Source organism: Nelumbo nucifera, chromosome 7 (genome assembly GCF_055504915.1).
Source record: "Nelumbo nucifera cultivar China Antique chromosome 7, China Antique-T2T, whole genome shotgun sequence".
In the NCBI taxonomy this organism is placed as follows: Eukaryota; Viridiplantae; Streptophyta; class Magnoliopsida; order Proteales; family Nelumbonaceae; genus Nelumbo; species Nelumbo nucifera.
Genome location: NC_142655.1, coordinates 52,653,481 through 52,675,450, shown reverse-complemented (window position 1 = coordinate 52,675,450; position 21,970 = coordinate 52,653,481). Strand labels below are relative to the sequence as shown.

At 34.4% G+C, this 21,970-nt stretch overlaps 2 protein-coding genes across 2 annotated transcripts in view; one reads left to right on the top strand and one right to left on the bottom strand.

The window, feature by feature from the left end:
• Positions 1-658, top strand: part of IMPL1 (myo-inositol monophosphatase like 1) — a 77,635-nt gene extending 76,977 nt beyond the window's left edge. The window contains exon 10 of the mRNA XM_010277855.3: positions 338-658. Within this exon, the coding sequence (XP_010276157.1) occupies positions 338-436 (99 nt within the window). The 3' untranslated portion in view covers positions 437-658. The remainder of the gene's footprint in view (positions 1-337) is intronic.
• A 3,084-nt stretch (positions 659-3,742) lies between these two features.
• Positions 3,743-4,841, bottom strand: LOC104610976 (protein PHLOEM PROTEIN 2-LIKE A1). The gene is made up of 3 exons (XM_010277854.3): positions 4,537-4,841; positions 4,298-4,416; positions 3,743-4,203 (listed from the first exon to the last, which is right to left on the bottom strand). Exons 1-3 carry the CDS (start codon positions 4,777-4,779, stop codon positions 3,828-3,830), a joined length of 738 nt encoding a protein of 245 aa, XP_010276156.1. The 5' UTR covers positions 4,780-4,841; the 3' UTR covers positions 3,743-3,827.
• Between the last annotated feature and the right edge of the window lie 17,129 nt (positions 4,842-21,970).

The window sequence follows — 21,970 nt, the reverse complement described above, 5'->3', positions numbered from 1 at the left end:
GATCCATTGTAAATGTGAGTGGTCGAACATGGCAAAGTTGTGTATGCATCAATACTACAGGCAGTGAGCTTGGGTGTCTTCTGTATTGTTAAAAATAGTTCCCTACTATGCTTTTTCCCACCAGTTATAGTTGGATTTTTCAAAGGAGTCCCTGATGCCAGTGAATGTGAGAGGTCCAATACACTGATTAGCACCTCTTGCAAGACCTTCAAATTTATTTCCTTTAACTTTTACTTATCTTTTTTCTGCTCTTTTCTAATCAAGCTAACTGCTTAAATGCATTTAAATAAGCATTAAGGTTTGTCCTCCTTAATACTTCAAATCTTGTGAATTCCAGCTTTTGGAAAGGATAGGTCCGGCAACAGAGAAGCTGAAGAACAAGGGAATTGACTTCTCTCTGTGGTTTAAGCCAGAAAACTATAGCACAGATTTTTGAACAGACACCAATTCTTTATTTTATCTTTTCTAGAAAGCTATGTACTAGCAGAGGTTACTCTTTTCTGAGGTTGTAGTAAATAAAAATTCCATTGCCTTGTGTGTATTTAATAACATTGTTATTGATATTTGTTTGATCATTTCTTAAAATGAAAAGTTGTAATTGGAGAAAAAAAAATATGGATGGTTACTACTACTAGTCATAAATAGAGCATACATCTAAGATAATCTTGTCTTTTTTGTCATACGCAAGCCAACTTTAGATCAAGATACGGGGAATATAAGGCCCTAATCCTTGGTCGGTGTCAAAGGCCATCTGTTTGAGACCTCTAAACCGTCTCCTCCTTGGTGGCAATGGTCCATGATATTATGGTAAATGGCTTTTCTGATATTGTTTGAAATAAAGGCTGAGTGATTAAAAGATTCCAATTTGAGAATACTCCTTAACCTAGGAGTATTGTTGCCTTTTAATAAAAAATAGGGGATAAAATAGTCAAACTGGTATTGGAATCTTTTCATCATTCAACTGTAAAGAAGGGCTGGTTAGTGATATAGCCGGAAACTCAATTTATAGGTTGAATTGTTGAAAGTTGAAACCTTGCAACATTTAGCCCCTATTTCAGCCGTTACCAAATTATCTCATTAGTCAAAGGTAGTTAATAGCTGTGCTGTTTAGATAGGAATGGACCGAATGGCATTCTCTTCATAGTACTAGTAGACTATGCCATGCAGGGAGTTTCCCTACTTGACCAATTATAAAAATTGATTTTACTGATGTAGCAGTTGTAGTTGTTTTTTGTTTTCCGAAACAAGATCATACATATTGGCAACCCCCCCCCCCCCCCCCGATTTTTCAGATAAACTTAGAGTCTGTTTGGTTTGCTGTTGGAGTCAGAATTGAAAACCCTGGGAATTGGAATGAATGGTTTATTCCCATAATTTGCTTGGTTCAAACAGGAATCAGAATCAGCTGAAATGGGATTTCATTTCCAAGGGAGGGGGAGGGAATGACTATCTATACTACTTTTAAAAGTGTAAATGAGGTCTATATTACTCTTGCCCTTTGAACTTGGTCTCCTTATATTTATGAGGGTAAAAAACATAATTTGAGTTAACTACTTTTATTAAATTCATTATATTCTTTACCACTAAGTTCTATATTTAAGGTATAAAGTCACATTTTCTTTCATTAAATCTTATGTTTAAGGCACACTAAATAAATTACCTTTATTTATGAATTTAATCCCTCTTTAACTATGTAGGCAAAAAATGTAATTTAAAGTGTTATTACTTTCCACTTCATTAAATTTCTTCTCATTAAGGTATTAACTTTCATTCTCTCTCAAATATTTTATTTGAAATATTTTTGTTTCTCATCAATAAATTTTACAAGTAAATCCATATCTAATATTTTTAATAATGTAAAACTTATGTTCAAAACCAACATGAAAAATAATTAAATAAACCACCATTTTGTCGCACATAAATAGTTCAACCATCAACATCAAATGGGTCAATCAATGTTCTCAAAGTTAAATAATAGAAATATCACAAAAGTTATAAAAAATTGTAAAAAAATTAGGCACATAATATTATCTATTTATCATATCAAACAACATTAAGCATGCTAATTACTAAATAAAAGTATTTTTATGCGATGGAAATGAAATACAAGATTTAAAACTAATTCAAAAATGAAGTCATTTTCCTATTCAAGTGGTGGGCCAATGGTTCAACTTTCAATCCTCAACTTGGGCCTTGGCCTAGGTTCAAAACTTAACTTTAGATAGCTAAAGTTAACTTTAGATAGCTAAAGTTAAGTTTGATTATACACATACAATCATAAATACATATATAGCACATTTTTGCATACATGCATATATATACAATTATGTGCACACATTTTATGTCAAATTTTGTTATGGGGCTAATTTTTAGACCCAAGTCAAAGACTAGCCCAAGTGCATCAAATTTCAATTTAGGTTGGAGGTTAGGCCCAAGTTGAACAAATTAAGGCTTGACTTTAGTCTTTAAGCCTTAGGTCCAATGCATAAGGTTGGCCCTGGATTAACCTTAAGTTCAGCCCAACCTACTTGACTTGCACCATAACGGTCCAATCGTTTAGGTAAGTGAGTTAACCAATGATGTCATAATTAATAAATAAAAATTAAAAAATATATAAAATTTATAGAAAAATTTGAGATATCTAAGTTATAAGCGTACCATATCAAACAAAAATAAGTGTGATAAACAAGAATTATTTTTAGAATTAATTATGTAAGTGGAATAAAAAATTTGAGTTGCCCGAAAATGAGATTGTTTTTCTTTTTCAAGTCAAATAGGGCAGCACATGGTGTCATAATTGTACAATAAAACTCAAAAAAGTATATAGAAATAAAATATATATATTTAGAAAACACAAAAAATTGTCTATAAAATTTGTGTACATCTCTAATATCGTATATTTATTATATTAAACAAAAATAAATATGATAAATAAGAAGTATTTTTATTATCAATGAAAATTAAATATAAAATCTAAATACACCAGTAAACCATGCTTTTATTACGTATCCTTTTTAGTTCTAATAAGAAATTTTGAAGTAATTAATTTTATCTGAAATTACCATGTACAACGCGTGCATATTTACTAGTTCTCTGAAATGGGGGAATGCCATCCCACCAGGAATGGGAATGGGATTCTGATTCGGTCCAACCAAACAGTTGGAACCGGAATGACATTTCGATTCTGATTTCAGACCCTTATTCCCGTGAGCCAAATGGGCGCTAAGGTTGGGCAAAAACAATGAGGTGTTTTGTGTTTAGAGCTTCTTCTATTGTCTGATATACATTAATACCTTAAGTATCAAGCCATGGCATTGGTAGTATGTGTAATTAACTTCAATTCAAATGTAGACACCATTCCCTAAGTTAACTCTAACTTGTACTTGCCGACTAGTTAAATTATATGCTGGTAAAGGGATTTAAACTTAGACCATCCACATGAAAGACAAGGATTCTTACTCCATCCACATCGTAACAACTTGTTAAAATATATGGGTTATAACTTCTAAGCAATCTTTCATTAATATTGAAATTAACATTTTTTTTTTGTGGACTATGATGTATATTGATTTCTGGAGAATACATACATACATATTTTTTTATCACCTCCTTGTGATATCAATACTTCTAACATTGGCTTTGGGACCATTAAATGGATATTGCATGGTCAGACGTCTGAGATTTGTTGGTTTTGCTTACTTTAAAGAGCTTTCAGAAATGCAGAAACATGAAGAGAATGAGATTGATGACGAAGCATTCACTATGAGAATATTTGATAGGTCGATATTATTTGATATTCTGTTATTCTTTACTTTTCAGGAACAACTTCAGGGCTTGTTCTTTGGACGAATGGTGACACCTTTGATGACCAGCCCTTTTTTCCATTGACCACCTTCAAATTCAAACAAGGAAAACTGCAAAGCCCCAGTGTTTCCTGGGGATGTCTGGACTTCCCCTGCTAAAAGCTCAATCCACTTTGCTCTAGGCTTGTAAATTAGACATTCCTTGTGTTGTTGAGTTTTTCCATCAGGGAGTACCAGTCTAAGGTTCACAGGAGCCTCCCATCCATATGCCGGATCTTTCAATTGCACAACAAAAGCAACTTCATATATGGCTCCTGGTGAGAGGTTGGACATGTCAAAGCTTCCATGAACTTCTAGCCAACACACATTCAAAAGCTCAGCCACATCAACAAGCACATTACTGCAAGTGGAAAACTAAATCAGAACTAGAACACAGGAAAATACTGCATACCAGTGATTGAGAGATCCCTATGGAGAGAAGACATATATCTTACCTCATGTCTGGAGAGTAAGGCCAATGCCAGTATCCTTTGTTTTCACCCCAAGTGATTGAAAGATCCCTTGCGAATAACATGAAGCAGTTGTGGCCTGAATTCTTTTGGACCCAGTACTTCTACACAAATGACAGTCCCAAATAAACATGGATAGTCAACAATCTTGCAAGAAAGAAAGGTAGAGAGACAGGGGGATTACTTCTATAATCCATAGTCCTAGACTCTGGATTTGGACTTACCTTTCTCTTTTGGTTTAAGAAAACCCCAGAATAGAGTTGTTCAAGCAGTTTCTCTATGGATGACCTGTTGACTGGGCAGTCTGCGTCTTTGATTATAGCTTCATAGTTATGAGGGAACTTGGGCTCTGTCTTTGTTTCAACAATACAGCCACAAGAGGGTGGTTTGATAGGCTCTTCAGCTCCATGTATTGTCACTTCCTGAAACCATTCTGAACTCATCTTCCCTTTCTCATCCCATTTCATGTCCTTCAGAATTTATAGCTTGATGGGGTGAACCTCCTTCCCTCTCTCTCTCTCTTGTGAATACATAATTGGTTGTGCAGATGGATATATTCTCCGTCAAAAAGTGTTTAAAAAGTCTGATAGCAAGTTATTCCCCACCATCGCTGCTGCTTTATTCTTACTTTAGACTTTATTGAGATTCTGGGACTGGAAGGGATAATTGGTATTTCTAATTCCTATGCATGTGAAAAATGATCAGATACTCTAAGCACCATTGCACTATACTACTATATCAAGTGTCCCTGTCTAGACCATTTGAATGATTCTAACCGTCTGATGAACATATTTTCCTATAGAAATTGCTTTTCTCATTGACTGTTATGTACATACAAGTAATTTTGTTCTTAATCATTGATGAGGAGGGGACCTACTGAGAGCCATTCTAAAGAACAGAGCAATGGTGGATCAGTGTAGATTAGAGGATTTGGGATATTGTGGACCAAAATTCATTTGGTCAAATAATCGGAAGGACAGATTAGACCGCGCCTGACGCAATATATAAGGATTGCAGCATGTTATTTCTGGACACCCAGGTTTCACATGTGGTGCCAAACTGAGTGGTGGCTCGGTTGGTGCTTAGTCTTGTAGTCCCAGAAGCGATGCGGTTTCGAGCCCTGGTATGGACTCCTACCATCATATCTTTAAAAAGAGTTGTCAGATTGTTGCCAAATATGCCAAGTAAAAATGAAATAGGGTGAGTTTAAACATTCCAACATCTCCAGATGAGAGTACTAAATAGCGCTCCTATGGAGACAAAAGAGGATGATTGGATAGCAAAAGATTAAAAAAAAAAAAGTTTCACATGCTGGATGCTCAACCCATAAAAGCTAAAAGGTGTAGGTCTTTCACATTCAAAGAGACGTGGATAGAGCATAGGATTCCAGAAAACTCACTCTCCACCAGATTTGTATCAAGTGAAGAAGGGTTAGGTGCATGCTTTGGAAGTGGAATAAAGATATTATTTCCTGGGAATACGTCCATGGAACAAGAATCGGAACTGGATAGAGGAAGGAATTCCAAAGGCAAAATGGACAAACCGGCAAGGTTTGATGGCAAAAGAATAAAAAAAAAATGTTAAAAATAAAAGTAGATAAATGTTGGTGATTGGATTGAGGATAACAAAGGCACCGACGAGCACATTGTTGATTGACAATTTTGATGTGCTATTCCAGACTTGAAACCTGTAGGGTGTATATGAGGTTTCGGCAATAGTGAAGCTGACAATCATAAAGGTGGAATTCATTAGTGGAAGTAGGCACATATTATCAAATAACATTAAATCTTGTGTTCTTTTTTCTTTTGGGGGGTGTTTTCTTTTCGGATTTTGAGAAGGGGAAAGTTGGTTAATGGGATTTTGGTTTTCATTGACCAAGAATCTTATGTTCTTTTTTTAGATTTATGTGGGGACCAGGGAAAGTTTATTTTCCTGGGTATGGTAGGTGATACCCATCTCCTAGGTGGGTAAATAACTTTCCCACCCTTGAATGAGACAAAAATTCTCTTTTTAATAATAGATTTTTATGACTAAAATGGTCATTGTCTTATTTACATGAGAAATAAAAGAACATGGGTAAATGCACTTACCCGGGTAAAGTTTCCTAGGAAAAACGTACCCAGGTGCATTTATCCGGGTAAGTAACTTACCGAAAAACGAACAGGGCCTTTGTTTGAGTTTTTTTCTTTTGGCCTTATTCGTTTTTTAAAATGTTACTTGCCCACATTTATTAGGTAAATTCTTTTTATTTCCAGGTAAGTTCAATAAAGACTTTTTTTATCAATAAAAGTCTAATATTAGAATGAACAAATTTGTCTCATTATAAAAAAAATTAAAAAAAAAAAACTTGTCTCATTATGTTTTGTAAATTTTCGGCACAAGTGAAAAAATTGTTTATCCACTTAGGAGATGGGTATCACTTATCAGGGAATTTAACTTTACTATGGGGCTCAGACCAACTTTTCCCCCTCTTATTTTTCAAAAAACAAACGAGGCTTTTGTGCTTTCTTGCTCTTTGGTACAATAATAGTTCTGTCATCTATTTGATTATTTGGGGATTCTCATATTGATTGGCATCCACCTATTTTAAATGAAATGGGTTTCTAGGTTTTGGGTTTCGCCACCACTCATGTACATGTATAGAGTGTCCTTCTCCACATGAGATTCCATTTTTCATGTATGTTTTTCTTTCCTTTTTTTATTCTTTTGGATTAAAGGATTTCATTTCATGATAGGGCATTTCCTAGGAGCAATACACTACACCTTAACCCAAGTGATGAGAAATGGTTTAGCACGCTTGGGTATGTCACTAAATTCAGTGAATGGAATGTCAAAACAGGATTCATATAACCAACCAGCCCTTATAGTTGAAAGAAGGCAACGGATAATGTACTCATGAAAATTGCCCTTCCCATTCCCTGAATCCACCTCAGCACCCTTGATCCTAAATTCGTTGAACTTTTCCTCTCCTAACCTATCCCATCCCAAACCCGCTAAACCTGGCATGACCCCTTCTTACCTGATTATCATTTAATCAAATTAAACCTATCACGAGCCATCTCCAATATTTATCAATTAATCGTGTGGAATTTAAACAGGTTGGTCAGGTTATGCCATAAAATCACTAAAAAATAGGGAAAACAAAGCTCATTGCTCATCATCCAGGATACATAGTATAGCTTTAATACATTGGGAAAAAAGTACTTCAAGTTTAATATTAAAGTACATGAAAAGGTTTTAAAAAGTACATCAATTATCAACCAACAACATTCAACAAGAACCAACTACAACATTTAACATTACAGAAAATTGAAGTGACATAAGGCAATTATTAATTCAAGAACTTGTTACTTTGGGGATAAGGTCAAAACTCAAACCCATACCAAAACAACTTCTATGTATATCCAATATTCAAATAAACTAGGATTCATATAATGTGACAAGTGTGTCTTCCTCAACTAAATGACACCAAAATGTCCAACTTTTATATCCTACATTTGTAGGGAAACCTGCGGGATTCTTGTTTTGGAGGGAAGATTCAAATAATAAGAATCTGAACTCCCGCCTTTTTGTTTTGTTTTAGTCTCTTTCGGCTTTTGGTTTTTTATCCTCTTGTAACCTCTCTTGAAAGCATGTCAGGACCTCTTGTCCCACATTCCTTAGGAAAAGAGGTGGACATGAGTATACTACACCTACAATAATTCAGATAATGCAAGAAAAGAAGAAAAGAGAGAGAAAGAAGAAAAAAGAAGTTTCAACAATAGGTTGTGGAAGAAAAAAATAACAGTAGAGAGAAAAGAAGAATTTTAACTTCTCTCTAGCCCCCTTTCATCACTTTTATTAATAATTTTAAGTCTGAGTACAATTACTTGGATACCTTGTATGGGGCGGCCTTTACTAAATAAATAATTAAAGAAAATAATAGAAGGCCATTAAGGCCCATAACTAAGAAACATAACTTTTAAATACTACTTAAAAGAAATAAAGAATACTAAGGCCCATTCAGCTCATTCTCAGTACATTCCCCCTCAAGCTGAGCACAGATGTCAATCATGCACAACTTGTTTACATAACGTTTAAGCTTTGCCTTTGGGACTCCCTTAGTTAGAAAATCTACTAGCTGCTCTTCTAGTGCAATGAAAGGTAGGCACATTTCTCCTGAAGCCACTCTCCCATATAAAGTATTTGTCTACCTCAATGTGCTTAATTCTATCATGCAAAACTAGGTTGTGAACAATGTTAATAGCAATTTGGTTATCACAATACAACATCAATGGCTCGTCACATGAAACACCCATTTCATAAAGGAGAGATCTAAGCCATAACAACTTAGAAACACCATCGGTCATATCTCTATACTCTGCCTCAGCTGAAGATCTAGCAACCACTGACTATTTTTTGCTTCTTCTAGAAACGATATTTCCAGCTACCATAGAACAATATCTTCATGTGGATCTCCTGTCATCCACATTTCCTGCCCAATCAGTATTTGTATATGCTTCTACTTTCATGTGTCCATGTTTTGCAAATAATATACCCTTCCCAAGGGTTTTCTTAAGGTAGCACAATACCCTTTTTACAACAACCATATGTGTGTCTTTGGGAGCATGCATGAACTAGATGATAACACTCACAACATATGAAATGTTTGGAGGATTCATACATAGATAAAGAAGTTTCCCCAGTAAACTATGAAACATTCCCTGTCAGCTATAAGTTTTTCGTTATTAACTGAGAGTTTATGATTCACATCAATAGGGATAGAGGCATGTTTTGCACCAAGTTTTCTAGTCTTAGTAAAAAGGTCTAGCATATACTTTCGTTGAGAAATAAAGATGCTTTCTTTGGACCTAGCAACCTTAGTGCCTAGAAAATTCCGCAACTCCCCTAAATCTTTAATTTCAAATTCAGAATGGAGAAACTTCTTAAGAGCACTAACTTCTTCTGTAGCACTGCCAGTAGCCACAATATCATCTACATAAACTATAAGAAATGTAACCAGAGTGCCTTTTCTCTTAACAAAAAGGGTATGATCTGATCCAAGTGTAGTCGAACTGAACAAGAGCAGCCTCAAACCTATCAAACCAAGCACGTGGAGATTATTTCAGAACATAAAGTGATTTCTTCAATCTACCCACCTTACCATGTATTTCTTTGCTATATAGCCAGGAGGAAGGGACATATATACATCTCCAGTGAGATCACCATTTAGGAATGCATTCTTAACATCAAATTAATACAGAGGTAAATCATAGTTCACTACTAAGGATAAAAGAACTCTCATTGAAGTAATCTTAACAACTGGAGAAAATGTCTTATTGTAATCTATCCCACTTGCACCTCTCAATTGACCCATTTACACGACACTTGATAGTGAAAATCCACTTGCACCTAACAAGTTTCTTCCCAACTAGCAAGTCAATAATATCCCGGGTATTGCTTTTATGAAAGGCCTCTATTTCAATACTCATAGCATCTCTCCAATCTGGTGACTAAGGCTTCTGAAACAGACTTTGGGATGGATTGAGAGGAAATGGAGGCTAGAAAGGCATAATATGATGGAGAGAAGTTGTAGATAAAGGAGTTTGGAAATAAAATGAGTTGTACATTTCCTCTTACCTTTTCTCAAAGCAATGGGTAGGTCAAGGTCTAGAAACGAGAGTGCTGGTGGAGAAGGTGATGGGTGTGTCATCTCTTCAATAATCAAGAGTGCTTGAGACTCAACTAGAGGTGTGAGATCAACCTATGTTTGCCTTAGCCTTTGTCGTTGGTATCACCTCTAGAGAATAGGATGAGTGGAAATAACTAAAGGACTAGCAGGAGGAGGGGGAGGTGCAAGAGTGGAAGACCTCAAAGGAGAGGATCCCTCCACAGGAATGGGGGTAACTGTGAAGGGCTCGACACAAGACTCAATTGGAGTTGGTAAATGAATGGATGAAGAAAATAACTTGAGAGACCTCTCCCCCTTAGAATGATGGCTATAAAAAGGAACTGACTCTACAAAGGTGGCATCCATGGAAACAAATTGGGTGCTACTAATAAATCAAAACAACAGTACCCTTTCTGTGTGGAGGCATAACCAAGGAAGATGCACTTTTGAGCCTTGGGGTCAAACTTGTGTCTTTTGGAATTGAGAATGTGGACATAACAAGTGTAACCAAAGACCCTTAGAGAAATAGAGAAAATCTCAACATTAGGAAAGAGGACTCCAAAAGGAGATTTTAACCCCAAGACTCGAGAACACATGTGGTTAATAAGGTAGGTAGTTGTTAAAACTACATCATCCCAAAACTTCACATGAACATGGGTAGCAAAAAGAATGCTCCTTGAAACTTCCACAATGTCTATTTTTCCACTTCGCTACTCCATTTTGTTGTGGAGTCCAAACACAAAAACTCTGATGAATAACCCCAAACTTCTCAAGATAGGAGGTAAGGTCATTCTCAAAATATTCTTTAGCATTGTTTGATCGGATTTGATTGGAATATTTTGATGTGGGTATTAAACTGAGTATGTGTTCATAGAACTATTGCACAAGTTTAGGTACTTCATCCTGAGAGTGCATAAGGTATATCAAAGTATATCATGAAAAATCATCAATAAACAGGATGAAATATTTATACCCACCCACACATAGTAAATGGTAAGGACCCCACACATCAGAGTGAACAATATTAAAAGGAATAGTTGATCTTTTATTACATGAAGGATAAGTGCTCTTACAATGCTTTGAGAATTCACAAGACTCACAATGAAGACTCGATAGACAAATTCTTATAAATAACTCTAGAACCAACTAACTCAATGAAAAAAGGACAAATGACCCAAACGACTATGACATAACATAATACAAATAGTGGAATTTGAAACAAATGCAATTCTCTTAGGTTGTATTTGGCTCTATTCAAGCATGTCTAACCGATAGATCCCATTCACCTCATGGCCACTCCCAATCACCTTCTGAGATTCCATGTCCTAAAAACACAATATGAAGGAAAAAATATCACACGGAAATTTAGGGATTTAATTAAATTACTAACTGTAAGCAAATTGGTATTAAGTTTAGGCACATGAAAAACAAATGATAAGGTCAGGGCATTAGAGATCTTAATGTCTTCCTTTCCTGTGATAGGGGCTATGGAGTCATCAATAAGGGATATCTTATCTTGACCAAAAAGAAATTGGTAAGAGGTGAATAACTGTGAAACATTGATCATATGGTTAGAAGCACCAAAATCAATTATCCAAGGGGTTTTATGAGTACTTGAAACAAAAGCATGATGTGTAGTGGCACGAAAACATAAGTGAGCATATACAGAGGAAGGAACAACCTCTGAGGGAGTTGTAGCAGTGGACTCCAAGTGATTAATGATTCAACCATACTTCTCATATTTAGCCCTAGCGGATGCAATCTGTTCTCCCACTAACTTCTCTTCACCCTGTCTTTGTTCACCTTATGAAAAAGTGGCTACATTTACATTTCCACATTTTCCAATTTTAACCATTTTCCCACCATTTTCTTTTTTGAATATAGTAGGAACAAACTCTGGATGCAGCTTCCAATATATGTCTTTAGTGTGTTTAGGTTTCTTGTAGTATTCATAGATAACATCTTTCTTCTCAGTGCTAGCCTTTGGCTTCATCCCAACACTAGCATAGTGATCAACCTATAACTGAATAGACTAAAATTGTCTTCTTCTCTCCTCACTGCTCAACATAGCATATGCTTGAGACAAAGTCACCTCATCCTTTGCTAAAACATTCTGCTTCATAATATCATACTCCGAGTTAAGTTCAATAAGGAACTCAAAGATCCTATTTCTCTCCTCCAACCTCCTATGTGTTTCTGCATCCTTTGTGCAACCCCAAACAATAGTCTCCATCAGATCAATCTCTTGCCAAAGAGATTTCAGCATAGAGAAGTAGACTGCTAAGGGCTTTCCCCCCGTCTAAGATTATTCACATCATGCTTCATCTGTAAGTCCGAGCAACATTACGCTTTTGGGAATAGGTCTCTGTGACACTATCCTACACTTCTTTTGCAGTTTCCATCTAATGCTAACTAATGTGTGGTTGCATAGAATTCACTAACCAACCCACTACTATATAGTTCTCCTACATCCACCTTTCAAAGGTAGGATCATCCTCCTCCGGTTTCTTCTTGCTCCCAGTAATATAACCCCATTTTCCTTTACTATACACATGTATCTTAATAGATTGAGACCAAGCTAAATAACAGGTCCCATCTAACTTCACAGTAGTCACAACCCTAAAATAATTCTCCACTGACCCCCATGTCCAAACCCAGAATCTGTGGAATATTTGATCTCTCCTCCAATTTGCTCCATTGAGTAAATGAATGTAAATGAAAATCAAATTAGGGCTTTACTAGGCTAGATTTACTGTTCTAAGCAATGCTTAACCTTTCAACCCCCCAAAACTAGGGTTTCATAGGGTCCTACGGGATTGGGAGAAAGAGAGAAGCTTCAACCACCCCTTCTATAGGTTCCAGAATTCAATTCAACCAAAACTGCCCCTAATAAAAATCAAAAGGCTTACCTCTGATCAGCGCTTGGTTCAAACTGTCTCTACGACCTATAACAAGGTTTCTCCAATTATCTAGGGTTTTTGAAAAAAAAATCTCCAAGAACCTACCTTGGGCTTCAACTAAGGATTTAAAATCTCCACAAAACTTTCCAAAAACCTTCCTAACTGGGCTGCATAAGTAGTTGATTGATCAACCGATCAGTTCTCCACACACACTATGTATGGGCAAAGAAAGGAGAAAATAGTCGAAAGTAAGAACCCGCTTTAATACCAAGTTGAAAATTACACCTACAGCAATTCAAATAATGCAAGAAAAGAAGAAAAGAGAGAAAGAAGAAAGAAGTTTCAGCAATAGGTTGTGGAAGAAGAAAAGAAGGGAAGAGAGAAAAGAAGAATTTGAACCTCTCTCTCTAGCCCCCTTTCATCACTTTTATTAATAATTCTAAGTCTGAGTACAATTACTTGGATGCCCTTAATAGGGTGGCAAACACTAAAGAAATAATTAAAGAAAATAAAAGAAGGCCCATAAGGCCCATAACTAAGAAATATAACTTTTAAATACTACTTAAAAGAAATAAAAAAACACTAAGGCCCATTCGGCCCATTCTCACTACAAAACCCATAGGAGGAAAAACATATACACCATTAAAATGCTTGCAGGGGGTGGGAGTGCTTTTCACATGTGTGCAGAGCCGGGTTGGGGTGGGGTGTGGGTGTGGGCATGTGTACACGTGCCTAGGGGTGTAAACGGATCGAATTCGAATCGGATCAAGCAACACCCAAATTCGAATCTAATTAGAAAATCTTATATTCGAATTTGATTCGATATCCGATGGATATTGAAAATTAATATCTAAATTCAAATCTAATTAAATATTCGAATATTCGATTTGATTCAAATTTGATCAATTAATTATTTTAGATAATTAATAAATATATAAAATAAATAATTTATTGATATAAAGTATATAAATATATAAATTAATTATTATATATAAATTATATAAAATATTTTATATATTATATATAAGAATTAAATAATTGGTCGAATTCAGATATTTATGGAATCGAATCAAGTCATATCTAAATTCGAATCCGATTAACAATTCTATATGAATAGAATATCCGGATTCACCTGGTTAGATATTCGAATTATTCAAATTTGATTCGATTATGTCAAATATCAAATTCGAAATCGGATTTTTGAATACCGTTTACACCCCTACACGTGCCACACCATATCTTGTTTTATGCTTTGACCATTTCGTTTCTTAATTGTTTTGACTGTTTGAATTTGATTTTTATTTTAAACATCCCTTTTTGTGACTTTTCATTTTTGGCTTTGTGTGCCTCTTCAAATTGGTGCCTTGCACACTATTTTGGAGAGACATATATCTCTATAAGGACACCTTTGTCCATAGTTTTTCTTTGAGTATCTTCCATTGGTGATTCATGGAGGTCTGGTAAGTGAGTGCACATCTAACAGGAGCTTGTGGGTTGTTTCATCTTGGAAACTGACTTGTAATCACCTAACTACACTATAGGGGGTAAATGCCATTTTAAAGGGAGTGGCCAAGTGACATGACTCAACCCATCTCATACTGCAATTTTTTTAGTCGTTAAATTTCAGCAACAGTTCTACAATACTGTTGCATTTTGAGTTCGAATAGCGTTGAACGATAAGTTCTATTCTCCTTTCTAATTGCTATTTTTATAATAATCTTAAAAACGCATTTATGGAATCTATCTCTTCTATTCCTATCATGGGAAATTAGATGTTGTTAATAGTTTCAAATTTCTCTAAGATTGAGTCATTCAATGGAACCAATTATAAGCATTGGAGACAACACATTCTCTTTGCCTTAGAACAGTTAGGTGTAGCCTTTACTTTAATTGAACCAAACCCAATAAACATGGAGGAACTAGCCCGTTTTGTTTTTGTAGAATACTAGGTCATGGTTGATCACTTATGCAAGAACCACATCCTGAATTGCCTATCCAATGAACTTTACAATGTCTATTATTCATACAACTTTGCCTATAATTTGAAATGCCATGGACAAAAAGTATGTTTTGGAAGGTGTTAGAAATAAAAAAAAATATGTTATTTCCAATTTCTTACATTTTTTCATAAAAAAAGACATGGATGTGTATACTCAAATATATGAGTTTCAGGTGCTTGTAGGAGAACTAGCAAAGAAAGGTATGGTACTGCCTAATAATTTTTTGCTAGTTCTCTCATAAAAAAGTTGTGACATACATGAAATGATTTCAAAACAAATATAAAGCACAAAAGAAATGATATTACTTTGGATCAAGTGATAGTTTGGATAAAAATAGAAGAAAAGAATAGAAAGAATGATCAAGTAAAGAAAAATTAGACTTCTAAAATCAATCTAGTGAAGGAAATGACTACAAAATTTAAAAAAAAAAAACTTAAATGTAAAAAATGACAAGAAGTTCAAGAAGTGAAAAAATAAAAGGGAAGTGTTATGTATGTGGCAAATCCAAACATTATAAAAATGAATGGCATCAACAAAAGAAGAATGACTTTGGGAAACCAAAGGTCAACTTGATTGAAGTAAATATTATTGTAGCCATGGCAACTGAGGAAAACTTGGTAGAGAAACCAAAGGAATAAATTTTAGACATTGGCGCTACTAAGCACATATATGGGGACCATGACTGCTTGTATGAGTATACAACTCTGACTAAAGGAGAACAAGTCTTCATGGGAAACTCATAGACTTCGAAAGTCATCAACAAGGGAAAGGTTCTTCTAAAGATGACTTCAAGAAAAATCCTAATGTTGAATGATATGTTACATATGTCATAAACAAGAAGAAATTGGTGTCAAGTGCACTCCTCAACAAATTAAGACTGAAACTCACATTTGAAGTAGACAATGTTGTGTTAACTAAAAACAATGTATTTATTGAAAATGATATAATACTAATGAACTGTTTGTACTCAATATTTTTTATATTATTATAAATAATAATGTTTTATTCTTCTTATATGGTTGAATCATCTAATATTTGGCATGATAGATTAGAACATCATAGTGCTCCTTATATAAAATAGCTATGTAAATTAGGAGTTTTAAATGTTTCTATAAAATTTACAAGTAAAAAATGTTAAGTATGTATAGAAGCAAAATTCACTAAAAAACCATATAAAAGTGTAGAAAGAGAATCTAAATTATTGCAACTTATATATAATGATTTATGTGATCGTAAATTTCATGAAGCTAGAGGAAAAAGATATTATATAACATTCATAGATGACTACTGCAAATATGCAAATGTTGTCTTACTTAGATCAAAAGATGATGCTAAAAAAGCTTTTATAACATATAAATTTGAAGTAAAAAATTAGTTAGAAAAGAAAATAAAAAGACTTAAAACTGATAGAGGGACTATATATGATGGAAAAATAATAAAAAAAATAAAAAGAGTGGAATTATACATGAAACTACAACCCCTTACGAAGGAATTGCAAAAAAACTTATAGAATTTTAAAGGAAATGATGAATGATTTGTTAATTAGTTTAGGTGTACCTTTGAACTTGTGAAGGGAAGCAATCCTAATAGCTTGTTACCTATACAATAGATTAGCTCCTAAGAAGAAATGACAAATTTCATTTGAAGTCTGATATTACAAAAAACATAACCTAAACAACTTGAAAGTTTGGGATTGTTTAGTAAAAGTTGGAATGCTTGAACCTAAAAGAAAAAACTGGGACTTAAAACATGTGACAGTGTCTTTATTTGATATGCACAAAACAGTGCAACCTACAGATTTCTTGTAATTAAAACAATAGAAAATATTGTAGAATACAATACAATAATTGAGTCTTGAGATGCAAAATTCTTTGAGTATATTTTTTCATTAAAAAAATGAAGCAATTAATAAGGAACCAGCCCAAGTCTGCAACAGAAACTAAGAACAAGAATTAAATACTCAAGAAGCCAGTAATTTACCTAGAACAAAAAATCTTGAATCTAATTATTGTACTTTACCTAGTACAATAATTGAGTCTTAAGATGCAGAATTCTTTGAATATATTTTTTCATTAAAAAATGAAGCAATTAATAAGGAATCACCCCAAGTCTACAACAAAAACTAAGAACAAGAATTAAATACTCAAGAAGCCAGTATGCTACCTAGTTCAAAAAATCTTGAATCTAATAATCAAAAATTGAATTTAAGGAGAAGTAAAAGACAAATGAAATAAACAAATTTGGGTGATGGATGTTCACATTCTTAGTAGACAAAGACCAACTAACATATTAAGAAGCAATAACCTCCCCTGATGTAGTATTTTAGAAAGAAGGCATAAAAACTGAAATTGATTGTTTGGTCACTAGTCACACTTGGAAACCTATGGATCTCCCACCTAGAACTAAGACACTAGATTGTAAATGGATATTTAAGAAGAAATTAAAGTTAGATTGTATAATAGATAAATTCAAAGCTATATTAGTTGCTAAAGGTTAAGACAAAAGAAAGATATAGGCTTCTTTGACACATATTCCTTGATAGCAAGATTAACTACAATTAGAGTCTTGTTAATTATAACATCCATATACAAACTTGTAGTTCAACCAAATGGATGTAAAAACAACTTTCTCAAATGGAAAATTAAAAGAAGAAATTTACATTAAGCAACCTGAAGACTTTATAGTACCAGGACAAGAGAACAAAGTATATAAATTTATTAAGTTTTTATATGGCTTAAAACAAACTCCCAAACAATGGTATGAAAAGTTTGATACTGTATTATTGACAAATGGGTATGTTAAAAATGATTCTGATATGTGTCTATAACAAGTTTGTAGATGATAAAAGAGTCATTAATTGCTTGTATGTTGATGATATGTAAATAATGGGAACAAGTCTTGATATATTAAGAGAAACAAAACAATTTTTAATGTCAAAATTTAACACTAGAAACATGGATGAAGTTGATGAAATCTTAGGGATTAAAATCCACAAACAATAAGGAAGCATCATACTTTCACACTCATGTAGAAAATATACTTAGAAAGTTTGGACACTATGATTGTAAACTAATCAAGACACTACTTGATTATAGTATTTATTTAAGAAAGAATGTAGGAAATCTTATTTTACAAAATGAGTCTGCAAATATAATTGGATTTGTTTCTTATTTAAGGAATTGTACAAGACCTTATATAGTAGTCATAGTTGAAAATTTAAATTAGCATACTCATAACCCCGAATATAAACACTAAGAAGCTTTGGTAAAACTATTAAAATATTTAAAGGGCGCCATGAATTATGGTTTGCATCATTTAAGTTTTCCTCCTATTTTAAAAAGATTTACTGATGTAAATTGGATTTCATATTCAAAGGACAATACACCACTACTTGATGTCTTTACCCTGTAAGGTGGAATAGTCTTTTGGAAATTGATAAAGTAGTCCTGTAATACAAGTTCGACAATGGAAACTGAGTTTATTGCATTGAAATTGACAGGGGGCTAGACAAAATGCCTAAGGAACTTATTGGCAAAAGAAGGTACATCCACCTAAGACACAATTTGGTAAGACATTAGTGGAGAAACAATTAGTCTAGACTTTTGTAAGGTTTGAAGAGAACCTTGCTGATTCATTAACCAAACCACAGACTTCTAAAGTGGTTTTTGAGGCATTGATAGCAATGGGGTTGAAGCTCATTATATAAGTAATTGGTGATGGATGCCCAACCTATGTGAAGGAAGATCCCAGGAATTAGGTTGAAAGGGTAAAAAACAAGTTACTAAATGACTTAGGAAAGCACTATGAATTTGTGTCATATTACAAATGCTCACTGAAAGACGTGGAGGATGAGTATATGACTCTTAATCAATTCTTACAAAATTAAGCCATGTTGCAATGCACACTAACTAATCGACCTAATTGAGTGTAAAGTGTAGTCGCTTCTATAAGAGCTTTAAAGGATGACTCTCTAAAACACTCATATTCTAACACAAAAGAATCACTAAGGAATTAGTGGGTTAGGTTGGTTGGCAGATTAGTTAGTTACAACAAAGAGGAAAGGTTGAAGTAGTCTAACTCTACCCATACTCTATAGCATAATTTGTCATACATAAATATTGATTGAGGTTTAAAAGACATCAACAAGAATACTTCTCTCACCTTGATGCCCAGATTATTCTTGTATTTGGAATCTTGTGGGGGATTGTTGGATTCTTGTTTTGGAGGGAATATTCAAATTACAAGAATCTAAACTCCTTCTCTTTTTGTTTTGTTTTTGTTTCCTTTGGATTTTGGTTTTTTATCCTGTTGTAACCTCTCTTGAAAGCATGTGATGGCTTCCTGTCTGACATTACTTGAAAAAAGAGGTGGACTTGAGTACATGTGCGCACCGAGTCGAGTCGGGCTAGGGCGTGAGTGTGGGTGTTGGTGTGTATGTGCGCCACACCATATCTCATTTTATGCGCGCTTTGACTGTTTGGTTTCTTAAATGACCCTTTTTGTGACTCTTCATTTTTTGCTCTATGTCTCTTCGAATAGGTGCCTTGTACATGTTTCTAGAGAGACATATCTCTCTATAAGGACACCTCTGTTCATTCAGGTGACTAAGAGCACTCTATAAATAGAGTGTGGATCTACCTAGTGGTACACACAGAACAAAACACAATCACAGTCCTCTATCCATCATTTTTCTCCAAGCATCTTCAATTGATGATTCGCAGAGGTCTAATAAGTGACTACACATTTACTAAGAGCTTATGGGTTGTTTTATCTTGAAAACCAGTTTACAATCATTCGGCTACACTATAAGGAGCAAATGCGATTTTAAGGAGAATGACCAGGTGGCACGACTCAACCCATTTCATACTATAATTTTCTCAATTGCTATCAACTTTTAGCATTAGCTCTGCAACAATGTTGCACTTTCAGTTCAAAAAGCATTGAATGATAAGTTCCATTCTCCCTTCTAATTGATATTTTTATAGAAAACCACATCCCAATTGCGTATAGTAAGGTAGAGATGCTTGCTTCACTACTTTTTCTAGAATTATGAGGGATCATTGTGTGCAATTGCATTAAACTAATTAGTACTAACCAATGGGCTATTTGATAAGTCTTTTTTGAAAGATCTTCTAGAAGCTCTGATAGTCAAAAGACGTAGGTGGTATTTGATAGCACCGAATCGACCACTGAACACTGAAAAACTTGCCTTTTCAGCGCTTGGTGGTCGTTCGATTGCACCTCCAAATGTTGCCACCGAACACCGAATACACCTCCGATTTGTTCAGATGGTGAACTACCTCCGAGCCCGTTTGGAAGTAACTCACGAAATAGGATTTCCGGTGTTGTCCCGTTAATATTATGAAAAATCCAAAACTACCCCCACATTCTCAACGCAACCTTAAAACACTTTTTGGATTTTCACTATTGTTTTTCCATTGCTGAACTCAGTAGCAGCCGGCGAGCTCCATCAGCGTTCAAGCTTGAACAAAGAAAGAGGTGGGTTATTTAGTACACTCTACACCGTTGTTCTTCCATCGTTCAACACCTATTTTTTTTTCATTGTTTCACAGATGTCTTGCAAACATCTCCATTGCAAATCAATCAAGGCAATGTTCGGTGGATTTCCTATACAAAGATGTATTTATTATTTTGTTCGTAGTCTTTCATTATACTGTTATTTATAGATTATTGAGTAGCACTTTTGTTTCTTCTCAAAAATTTCTCATTGTTCATTTTACTGCTATATTTATAAATTATTGTCTTTCTTTTCCATTGTTTGTTTTAATGTTATTTATAAATTATTGTATTTCTTCCCCATTGTTTATTATACTGTTATTTATAAACTCCCCCAAGAAGAAATAAACACCAATGTTTCTTCTCAGGAAATCCCCATTGTCTTTCGTTGTAATATTGCTTTATGGAAGGGGATACTCTTGCTCATTAAAATCCATACTTTTCCAATAAAACCTTTCAAATGAGCAACATATGGCATCTGTAATGGAACCTCCACTTTCATGGGAATCCTTTCCCCTTCCATTTTTCCTATATACACTATTTTGGTATTACATTATCCTGGTTCGAATGGACGGCCCATTCTGAAAAAAAAAAAAAAAAAAAAAAAAAAAAAAAAAAAAAAAATTGGTCTGACCATTTGGTCCGGTTCAATTTTAAAAATCATGGTTTCACTGTTTTTTTATTGGTTGGATGTTTTATAGGCATAACACCCCATCAAATTGCTTTTCGCCTCAGGTAAAGTGTGCCACATCAGCATTTCAAAAAATGCCCAATCACTATGTTTCCCCAAATGTTTCATACACATAAATCAAAGTATTTCAGATTTTCTAGTATTTCAACATTATTATAAGAAAACCTGTCTGGGAATTGGAAGAAATAATGGTTGAATCACTTACCCAAATTCGCTATTCTGAAAATGATGTTGCATTTGGAAGCTGCCAAATTCATTTGTAGGGGAATGGACAATGTCAATCTCACGTTGAAGAAGATTTTGTCGAATAGGTTTACTACTATCTCATTTGTGAGCAGGTATGCCAGGTAAAGTATACCATTATTCTTTAATGTTGAGAGGATAAGTCACCATCATTGTGAAACTTTCATGTACTCATTTTATGAAAATATGGATGCAGAAATTGTTAATGACAGAATTGTTAGAAAAACTTCATTCATTAATGTAGGCAATTTCCTAATACTAGTGAGATGGCATTTCCCCATTTGAGATGTGGCCATTCCCTTCCCCTCCCTTACAAATGAGAATCCATTCTAACCATTTTTCATTATGAATTTCTGATTCCAGCCTGAACCAAAGAGATGGAGGAAAAGACTTCAATTATAGTTCTAGAGGATTTTGATTCCAATGCTGATTGTCAATCAAAATTACCAAATGACCCCTAAACCTTTTTCTGTGCTATATTAACCAGAACCGTTTTGGTTCCAGGTCAATAGTTCGAACGGATGGCCCATTCTGATAAAAAAGTTTAAAAATTAAAGTAATAAACAGCAAAAAACCATTGAACAGGTTAAATGAGTTGATGATTCTTTTTTTACCAAGAACCGGGTTTGGGATAAAACGGAACCGGTTGCCTTGACA